Source organism: Lampetra planeri, chromosome 18, assembly GCF_965212315.1.
Source record: "Lampetra planeri chromosome 18, kcLamPlan1.2.h2, whole genome shotgun sequence".
Lineage (NCBI taxonomy): Eukaryota > Metazoa > Chordata > Hyperoartia > Petromyzontiformes > Petromyzontidae > Lampetra > Lampetra planeri.
The window spans coordinates 3359029-3369040 of NC_136124.1; the positions used below are offsets into that span (position 1 = coordinate 3359029).

At 39.1% G+C, this 10012-nt stretch overlaps 1 protein-coding gene across 3 annotated transcripts in view; it reads left to right on the plus strand.

Moving 5' to 3' along the window:
• The window catches only part of KATNBL1 (katanin regulatory subunit B1 like 1), a 138809-nt gene extending 130638 nt beyond the window's left edge, over positions 1-8171 (plus strand). For all 3 annotated transcript variants that reach the window (XM_078602295.1, XM_078602297.1, XM_078602296.1), the window contains exons 3-11: positions 451-500; positions 597-676; positions 1614-1930; positions 2518-2633; positions 2759-2809; positions 3411-3500; positions 4435-4542; positions 5333-5426; positions 7215-8171. In XM_078602295.1, the coding sequence (XP_078458421.1) occupies positions 451-500; positions 597-676; positions 1614-1930; positions 2518-2633; positions 2759-2809; positions 3411-3500; positions 4435-4542; positions 5333-5426; positions 7215-7247 (939 nt within the window). In that variant the 3' untranslated portion in view covers positions 7248-8171. The remainder of the gene's footprint in view (positions 1-450; positions 501-596; positions 677-1613; positions 1931-2517; positions 2634-2758; positions 2810-3410; positions 3501-4434; positions 4543-5332; positions 5427-7214) is intronic.
• Positions 8172-10012: the final 1841 nt, after the last annotated feature.

Sequence of the window (10012 nt, forward strand, 5' to 3'; positions counted from 1 at the left end):
CAAGCAATACCTCTTAATGTTACATATATAGGCATTCATCGGGGCAATGATGTGGGCAGCAGATGACCATAATTATTTGATCCCACAACTCTGTTCCTCCATCGCCTACACCAACCCACACGGACCAGCACCGTGAAGTTTGAGAAAATAACCCCCATGACCTTTACGGTGTGGAGAGGCCATCATCCAGCAGTGGATTGACAAAACACTGTAAAGTTCATGGACATTTTCAAGTAAAGGAATATGTTGTTCTTATGATATGTGGTCGCCACATGTTTTACAATCCAAGTCTATTGCTTTCCAATTTAAATGAACATGCCTCGTTTACGAATCTTACATTCATCAAGCCTTTCTACCAAAACAAAGGTATCTGATTACAATTGAAATATACATTTCTACAACAACGTTTAAACATTACAAACATAATGCCTGAATTCTCTATGCCTGCAGATTTCTCATTCTCCATATGAAGACAAACTCAACTTAAAGGAAAAAAAGCGGTAAGAAAGATTTTTACCTTCATGATTTTCTGAGTTTTACATTTGTCGTAAACTATTTGTTGTAAAGCATATGTGTACTGTTTTGTTTTTTTGCAGTAAAACAATCAAAGGTTTGAATATAATCAAGGGTTCACCATCTTCTCTGGTGCAACCTACATTGGGAAAAACATATAGAGGTAAGAATATTGGTGCTTTTTTATAGTGGTGCCTATGTTATGAGCAAAACTCTCCTCATATATTATGCTAGTGATTGAAATCGTTTTAAAAAGGAATGCGGTAGATGCATTCCTAAAAAGTGGTGCGTTAAGTGATACATTTCTGGACTGAATCACATTTGCACAATAAAATCAGTCTGCAATCATCCCTTGGTGGGATTAAAAAAACTGAGATGAGGATACGCCGAGTACTGTATCGTTCCGCGTACTGTAAGATAGCGCGCAGCTTAGGAAAGTAGTTGACTGCTCAGAAACTATGTTAGAACGGACGCGTTCAACGTTATGCAAAAAGTGTTCCTTCATAGAAGAACTTTTATAGAAAAACTCGTATGCAAACGCGTTAAGCGAGGATTAATCGCACATACAGAGGATGCCGGTTCAATCACCCACCACGTGCATTTACAAAAGTGTTTTTAAAATCCCCTGCCCTTGTCCATCCATGAGTATAAATGAGTACACGAAAGTTGGTCGACAGGTCGCGTTTGGTGGGATAAAGTCGAGATACTCGCCCCTTTTACAAGTGTGGAAGAGTAGGACAAATTTCCTCTAGATGGGCTCTTAAGGTCCCACGAATGGAGGCCTTTGTGCTAGTAGTGGTTTGAGCAAGAAACTGTAGGGCTGCAACTTAACCTGTTACGTATGTATGTTTGACTTATTTCGCACCGTACGTAGCCAACCTTCCTAATCGGAGGTGCGATAAGTAATGTCGAAGTAACAGCTCTTTTACAGAAAAATTGTCGACAGGTTATTCACAAGTGTTAACAAGTCCGGAGTTTTTGCAGTAACAAGTACCAATTGTTATCGGACAAATAGGGCTGTATTATCTGAAGGATCCCGCATACCTTCCTAGAATGTGCAAAGATTGCACTTTCTTTTCTCCTGTTCTTCCTGCTCACAGTGGTGAAATTGAAGCACGGTCCATACAGAGAACACATTGAAGGAGCGTGCCTGGAGCCCGTGTTAGAGCTGAAGAATTCACCTGTTCAGGAGACTGATTTCGACTCGGACTGGTCGATGGCTGAAAAAGAGAACGAGATCTCCCACGCGTCGGCCAGCAGTGGCGGCAGCAGTGGTGAAGGACGTACGTTTGCGCCCCATGACGGGCTGGCTAACAACGTCGCGGATGGGCACTTGTGGCCTGTAATTGGTAGAGCGTGCCTGTCGGATGTGACAGCTGAGAGAAGCAGAGCATTGGAGCAATATATCATTGAAGAGGTGAGTGCGCAGCTCAAAACGAGGCCATGGTAATTAAAATCAAGTCACCCTCGTTTCAAAAACGTTTACGGTGATGTCTATGTATTGTGATAAAGTTGTGTTTCAAATCCTAGTTTGTCACCTCTGCAACATGCTAAACATTTTTTTAAAGAAATATGTTTGATTGCCTGTACAGTAAAACCTTGGATTGCGAGCATAATTCCTTCCGGAAACGTGTTTGTAATCCAAAGCACTCGTATATCAGTTGTGATCACGTGACGCTTGGCAGACAAAGCATATACGTACTACTCGTATTGCAAGACCTCGCTCGTTTATTAAATTTATATTTATTTTAAAAATTTTGCTCATCTTGCAAAACACTCGCAGACCAAGTTACTCGCAATCCAAGCTTTTACTGTATTAATTTCACAACATAAAACACTAGGTAACTGCCCCTATGTAATGCTGGTATACGAAAATAAATTGTCACGATAAAACTGGTCTTGTAAAATGTTTGTCTTATTTTTTATTGAGCATTTTTATAATGAACCTCAAAAAGGTGTTTATTTCCTTAAAGCGTAAACTTGTTATCATTTTTCGTTTCCCAGATAACTCAGGAACATGAAGACATGATGCAGGTTCTATCTGACTACCAGCTCAAACTAGATGCAGCTTTAACCTTCTGGAAACGCAACCCTGCTGACTTGGTCTCTTATCTCTTTAGGTGGGCACGTATATCAGCTGGATATCAGCATTCAGAACTTTAAAAAAAACAATATCCTAAGCTCTTTGAAAGGTATGCATTCATCATTGCAAATGCTATTAACACATGCCTCGATTTCTCCGCAGGGTACGTGACTTGAGCGTAGCTGCTAATTGCATCGGAATCATAACGAAAAGGTGATGACATCCCATAATTAACATCTTAAAACTGACCTGAGTGAATGCTTGATAAGACGATGCTTTATTTCCATATAATATGGACATACAATGTAAATATTTTACAGTAGATTTGGAGCAATTTCTGGCAGTGATTCGATGAGTTGTCACAATTCATTGCATCTTATTATTTGTATTATACAACAGTGACCGCTACCACCTCTAGTTGCTGCAGGGGCGACATGAACCCATGACATACAATTTTTGTTCATAAAATAAATGTTTATTATTATACAGGTCCTTTGATGTATAATCTTAAGCTAATTCATCTTTATTAATCGCAGTGTTCCACCCCTACTTCGTAGTGAATAACACTGGTTTATACTGTTTTATTACAATTTTTCCCATACTAAAAATATCTCAAGTAGTCTTGGTCATTTTTGTTAAAGCACTTGTTGAAAATATTTCGGGAAGCTATTTTTCAAACATCTCCGAATTGTGCATTTTTATAAGCCTAAACAGAGAGTTGTTGAATGCATATTGAGATTATAATAATAATGCATTAAAGCCCTGTAGATGGGCCTTCTAAATGTGCAGTGCTGTGCATTTGTATCCCTGCTAGCCTGAAAGAGAACAGAGAACTACAGCCGCTGGGAGCCTGTGTGGAGCTGTTACCACTGATTGACGCCCTGCTCAACAGCAGATATGAACAGTAAGCTCCGTATAATCTACTTTCTTCTTTTCATTATGATTCAAACTGGTAACCCGAGCTTGTACCTGTACAGCCCATTAATCCACTGCTGGATTAGTCAATCCACTACCCACACCGTGCAAGTCGTTGGGGTTGTTTGACCATACCTCATCACACTGGTCTTGGGAAGCATAGACTTTGGGGCATTGTACAGTACAATTATTGAGTTTGTTTCACTGTCTTCTGCTGGCAACATAGCCCCCGGCTGCTTAAAATACCTGTTTTGTGCATGATGGTCACCCATACATGTGCTATTCAGGCTTAGATTCAGATCTTACGAGACTGGGCACATTCCGGATGATAGGTCATAGGCAAAAACACAATATAGTGTCATAACTCAAAGCCTGACAAACCACACCTTTACCAGTCGCTGATCGTGCCCAATCAGTCAGCTTCGAGCTTCATACCTTGAAATATTTTTTGAGAGTTTTCAAGTGTCACCATTCCTTAAGCTACTTCATCATGCATGTTTACAATTGTGTCACGGTTTAAAGACAGAAAAACATTGATTTTAGGAAATGTTTCCATAAATTGCACATCATTAAAACCTCTCATAGCTTCGGACAATGATTGTTGTACAAATTCACAAAATATTGTGATTATCACTGGAGAGTAAACCTATATTCATACATACTCAGTAAAATTGTAAGGGTGCACACAATAAATTTATTATAATGATGCATATAACAATGTTTTGTCACATTTTTCAAGAACTGATTTTTTGTTACAAAGTAATGAAACCACCTAAGTGATCCTAAACACGAGGTCAGGGGGGGTAGTTGTCATCAGCTGCACTTGAAATGAGTTCCCGACTTAGCCCTCTGCTTGCAAGGATCAATAGAACCTGCCAATACTTGTCGTTTCACCCAGAGTGTTGCTACTGCTCTCCTTCCAGCTACAACCTCACTGCCCTGGAGTGGCTCGAGGCTGTCCTTAAGCAGTGGAAGACAGTGCTGTCTGTAGATACCAATGGGAGGGACAACCAAGTGTATTTTGATGAAAGGTATGACAATGGTTATGTATGCGCTGTTTGCTTTACTCAGGATTACCACTAAATATGGTTATGTCTATGTTTACTGCCAACTGTTGGATTATTTTTGTTAGAAATATGCCTTTGTCACTGGACAAACATGGCCAGTCATTGTTTTACTCCTACAAACTACAGGTCTGTCACCCGCTGATAAAATAGTGTGTATACAAACAATGCTTCAGCATTGCACGGCATGTAGAACTACTGCACATGTGAGCTGGATAAACGTAAGCCCATCCGTTGCCCTTTGTTGAATTAACAGTCTGGCTGCAGAAATAGCACCAGGAATGTGTAAGTGGCTTTAATAGGCTTAATTCCATGAGGCTTAAACCAAACAGTTAAATTCATTTGGGGGCATGGACCAAATAATCTGTGTCCCCTAATAGGCTTTTATAAATCTACTCAACTCTGTTCGGAAACTGATTTCCCTCCACACCGTCATTGTACATTTTGAGCTAAGCTTACCGGTCTCCTTCATTCGCAGATGCATATTAGATAGTGTGCATTGCACCTCCGATTAGAACAGTTGGCTACGTATGGTGTGAAAAGTTCAGTATGCATACACGCATCTGCTCAGTGGCAGATGCTGAATCCTTAAACTGCAGTGATCATTTAGGATCAAATTCAAGAACACCTTTCATAAATAGATGCCTCGTTCAGAATTATTTTAGGATGCCACCAATATATGTTTCCTTTAAGATATGTCGCTCTTAATTTAATTTTGTTACGAAAATCGAATACTTTAATTTTGTCTGCTATGCAGGAATGCCTTGCACTTGCGAGAGTGGCTCCACACGATGACAGAACAAGTGGATAAACTTGCTTCCTTACCTGGTGACACGGGCAAGGCAGCCAAGGTGAGCTCGCTGATTTGAAATTTGTAGGTTTTTTACATGCTTTCATTTAACTCACTCTTGTCTGTTGTTGTTTTCGTTGTTGTATCCTCAAATCTTGATACTCAATTTTAACACACTTCCCAATGTGGTATCGACTGCAAACTTGGCATGGCATACTTGTGTCATGTTGATGACAATACTATATTCTATCATAATTTTTAAACATTTTTTTTATATACTATGTTTCGGCTTGGGTCTAATTGTCCACGGTCAACTGACGTTGGCTGTAATTGGCCCGGTCCCTTACGTTATGGCAAGCTTCGGGGCCACTTCCTGGAGTCGTGGAGTTCTTCCATTACTAATACATTTCATAAAAGCGTGTTTTTAAAGAAGGTTTTTTTAAATATTACTTTTTTATTTATGTCCACTTCACTGCTCCTGGTGACTGCAACGTCCCTGCTTGAAGTTCTGGAGTTGAAACTACTCACTTGTTAACAAAGTAGAATGCATAAAAAATATATATTTGGATACATCACTAAATATTAATTCATTTTATACCAACTTTGGAAAATGATGACTGTATTTGACCACACAATAAAAACATTACGGCTAGTAGTATTATAAAGACTTAGAGTGCAATTAGAGTTTTATTTCGTACAAGTCAAGCCCTGCTCATGCTTCCACAACTCATTATGGGTTGAGATGGCAATTCCTGCAAGCATGTTTTCCTAAGCGTGATTTTATTTTCTTCGAGGTATTTGCCAAAGGGTAGTTTGTTAGCTCAAGTTATCTCCATCTTATCCAGTTTTTCACTTCCCTCTTAATGTCATGATATAGATTCTGATACTGCGTATCCTTTTCTACCTTGTAATTTTTTTCCCCAAAATCCTTTATTATAGAGCTTCCTTTTAGCACGCCTTCACTCCACGGTGGCGAGATGTTAACTACCTAACCTGGTATACAGGAGGCCGTGGGTTCGATCCCGACCCTGATGCTTGTATGTTTGGAGTTTGCATGTTCTCCCCATGGACGTGTGCATTTTTCTCCGGATCCTCTAGTTTTTCCATCCACAATTAGAAACGTGGGTTTAGAGTACTGCTAGAAATTTCCACATGATAAGCCACTTTGTTGAGCTATCATTTGTGTCCAGGTCACTTCTGAAAAATAGCTATATAGCTGAGTGGGGCCTTACCTGGTAAAATTAACAAAAAACTTTTGTTATAAAATTCCCAATTCAGTTTTTACCAACTTTTAATTGAGCCAATTAAACTACTCTTCGCACGGAACCTACTCTTGCACGTTTTTTATTATTTTATGTCCAGCTGATATTTTCCATTCAAAACATCCCATGTGTCTGATGCTTCCTTTTCTCAGTGTACATGTTTTTGCTGACAACACTCTTCCATGCACATCCATCTTATAGGCAACAGCTTCTTTTAGTATGCTTATCCTTTTAAGTTTTACAGATGTATTTTTGGGACTGGAGGGATGAGAGTTGTGAAATGCAGTTATAGTTTTCCTGTTGTTAAAAGGGCACTTGGCCTCAGTTACCCAAATCTATTGTGATTCTATGGTAATTAAATTAGTTTATTGAACATAAGTAAGTGCTATTCATCCATGAGATTACATTGATATATTTTTAAAGAATATTCGTGACAAATCCCTCTACGAGACACTATATTGCGTGTACAATTTTCTAGAACTTTTGCTGAAACTAAATCACGAGTGTTTTATTGGTTTTGCTTGAAATTAAAAGTTGTAACCACAACTACCAAGCATTCATGAAGCATGTTCTCTTTTCTTCACCAGGAAATATTTACTTCTCTAAAAGAAGAGCTTTGAAAATTTTGCACAGGAAAAGGGCCACCTTAGACCACACTACTGGTGAGCCTGAATTTTATGAGCAGTATACTGAGCTTTCAAGACTTATTTTTAGATCCTGCAATCAAAAATAATTTTTAATTTTCAGAGTGCTTGAGTCTCAACCACTGGATAAGTACGGGTGGCCGAGAGTCAGGGTTCAAGTTACGTGGCTGTCCACCGACAGAAAATTAACCTGTGTCCAAATTTATAATGCTAAAACAAGCCATCCAAGCACTTAACTGCTTCATATTGAAGTGTTTAATGCAAAAAACCACGTTTACTGTATTGTTTAAAAATTACAATCGCTGTACAACCTGTTTTTTAGTTCGCACTTTTTCTCATAATCGTTACTTGTTTAGGCTTATCTAAATCCATGCTCCAGTATCATTACATTCCAGTGTGGTGTTTGAACATGACTGTGTGGTTGGATGTGTGTTTCTTCATAATGTAAGGCCCTTTTTCTTGATCCACATGCAAGCAAAGTTGCACCAGTAGGATGGATATGGAGACTTGGTACAGTGTATGCTCTTTGTCAATATAAATAAAATCGGCCAAACTTACATTTTTATTTATTATTTGCTCTTATTGTAAATGATTCATGTTTGAAGACTGGTTCTAGTTTTCTCTTTGCATTGCCATATTTGAACTTTGCTTCCCAATAACTACTAAAAAGTGTTTCTAGACAGACAAAATTAGCTTTTTGAAACTAGTAACAATATAAATGGTACTTGTTGGAATATATTTCTTACTGCATTGATGTGTAGGTGTTGTGCATGGTAGTGAAGTGTAAATGTTTCTTAATAATTAATAAAATATTTTGTGAATGTTTAATTATTTATGCATTTGTGTTGTGCTTATATGGCTTGTACAATACTGTATATAAAATGGAATATTGAAACAAAATTAATGACTCATACTTTGTGAGGAGATATTCTTTTACCAACTTCATATGCATCTATTTTCCATTCATGTCAATCCTAACGCTCACAATGCAATGGCAGCCCAAGGAATGACTATTTAGCCATCGCAATGCCTGGTCAGCAAATATTTGCGCTGCATTGTAATGTTTGAACAGAAGCTTCGTTTCATCTGCTGTCTGAATATGGAACTACCTCCTTGAACACATCGATTCTGGTCTCCAGGCCTTCAAATTCCGAGCTTTACCACACACCTTGACGGAGTGAGTCTTTGAGCTGCAGTGAACCAATGATTATGCCGATTCGTTGCATTAGCGTCTGATATGGCTGTTGTTCCCAATTGCATAAAACAAAAAAAGATGAATATGGTGTAACGTGGCATATCCAACTCGCTGGAAACTGAGGTACAGGTGGATATGTGAAAAGGTCAGATATGTGAGCCTCTATAGAAATGACAGATCATCACAAATGTTCTGTATAAAAATAAAGAACTGATTTAGATGGAGGGAATGCTCTATACTACTCTGGACGTAAGCAAATGTACATGAGATTTAATAATTAATCACTTTATGTGAAAGGTAGGTGTTGTGAACATCTTTAGAACATTACTTTTGAACCAAGTACATCTTATTCAATTGCCTTTTCCTTGAACAACGCAAAACTGCATTTTCCTTGTGGAAGAGACCCCATGTCGCCCTCTTGGAAATGTTGGGCCTTGTAAGTCAACATTATTATCGTGGCATAAGCCATGCTTGGCACCGATTGGGAAAGTTGGCTGTCAGCGGTTGTTTGGAACTTTAAACCCAGGAATTATTTTCCCAACATCTTGGGTTGCCACTCTCTAAACATAACAAGAGTTAAAATTCGGGATTCTGTCCTATTCCTGCATTATAACCTGCAACCAGCATTAAGTGTGGCAGCATTTGGCAAGTGGAGGTGGCTAAATGATATGGCAACAGTAAGTTGCAGGCATGGCCATCACTATCTGCTAACCACAAACCCTATAACATTTTATTTTGCACTTATTTGGTCTAAATGCCACAGCAGTATTAACGGTTGGTTTGGGTGCCATGTGACAAACATTATCTCTTCCAGGTTGGATGGATGTATTGCCCTTTGTTTTGTTTAAGATATAACTGTCGATGAAGAATACTTCGTGATATTTCCTTCTGCAGAGGATGCCGTTGTGATGCAATGGACTTGTGATTTAGAGGTTGCTGGTTCGATTCAATCTCCTAGTGTGGCATTTGAACGCACGGGCAAGTTTCTTAAATCCGCCCCCACCTCAGTCCCCACACAGCAGTATAAATGGATACACCAGTTTGTCGACCACAAATATGCGTGTGGTGGGGCAATAATGCGGGTACCTTTTCCAAAATAAAATATATGGCCAGTGTGGATGTGCCAAACACCCTCTTGAGCGCCCTCAAATGGAGGCCTTTCTATTAGGAGTGGCGCAAGCAAGGACATTGAGTGCTGCACGTTTCCCTTCCACTGGCTATTCTTGAACAGGGGATGGGGATTTGCTATGCAAGTTAAGAATGGATTCTATGTCTTGTCGTAAACACCCATAGCACAGTTGGAAGAAAATAGCTTCTACTTTCCTGTCCAAAGTAATTTTTTTTTAGGGTAGGGGGGGGGATCTGATATCTATTGCACACCCCTCTACTTGACATCTGCAGAAAATATACAGATTGCTCCGAATCTGAAAAGTTGGGGAAATAGCTCCCTCCCCCACCTCCCCTGTGACTTAGCCTGTATCAACATTTAGTTATGCATTTTACAACAATTGGACTTTGAAGTGATCTCGGAAAAAACGAATGTACT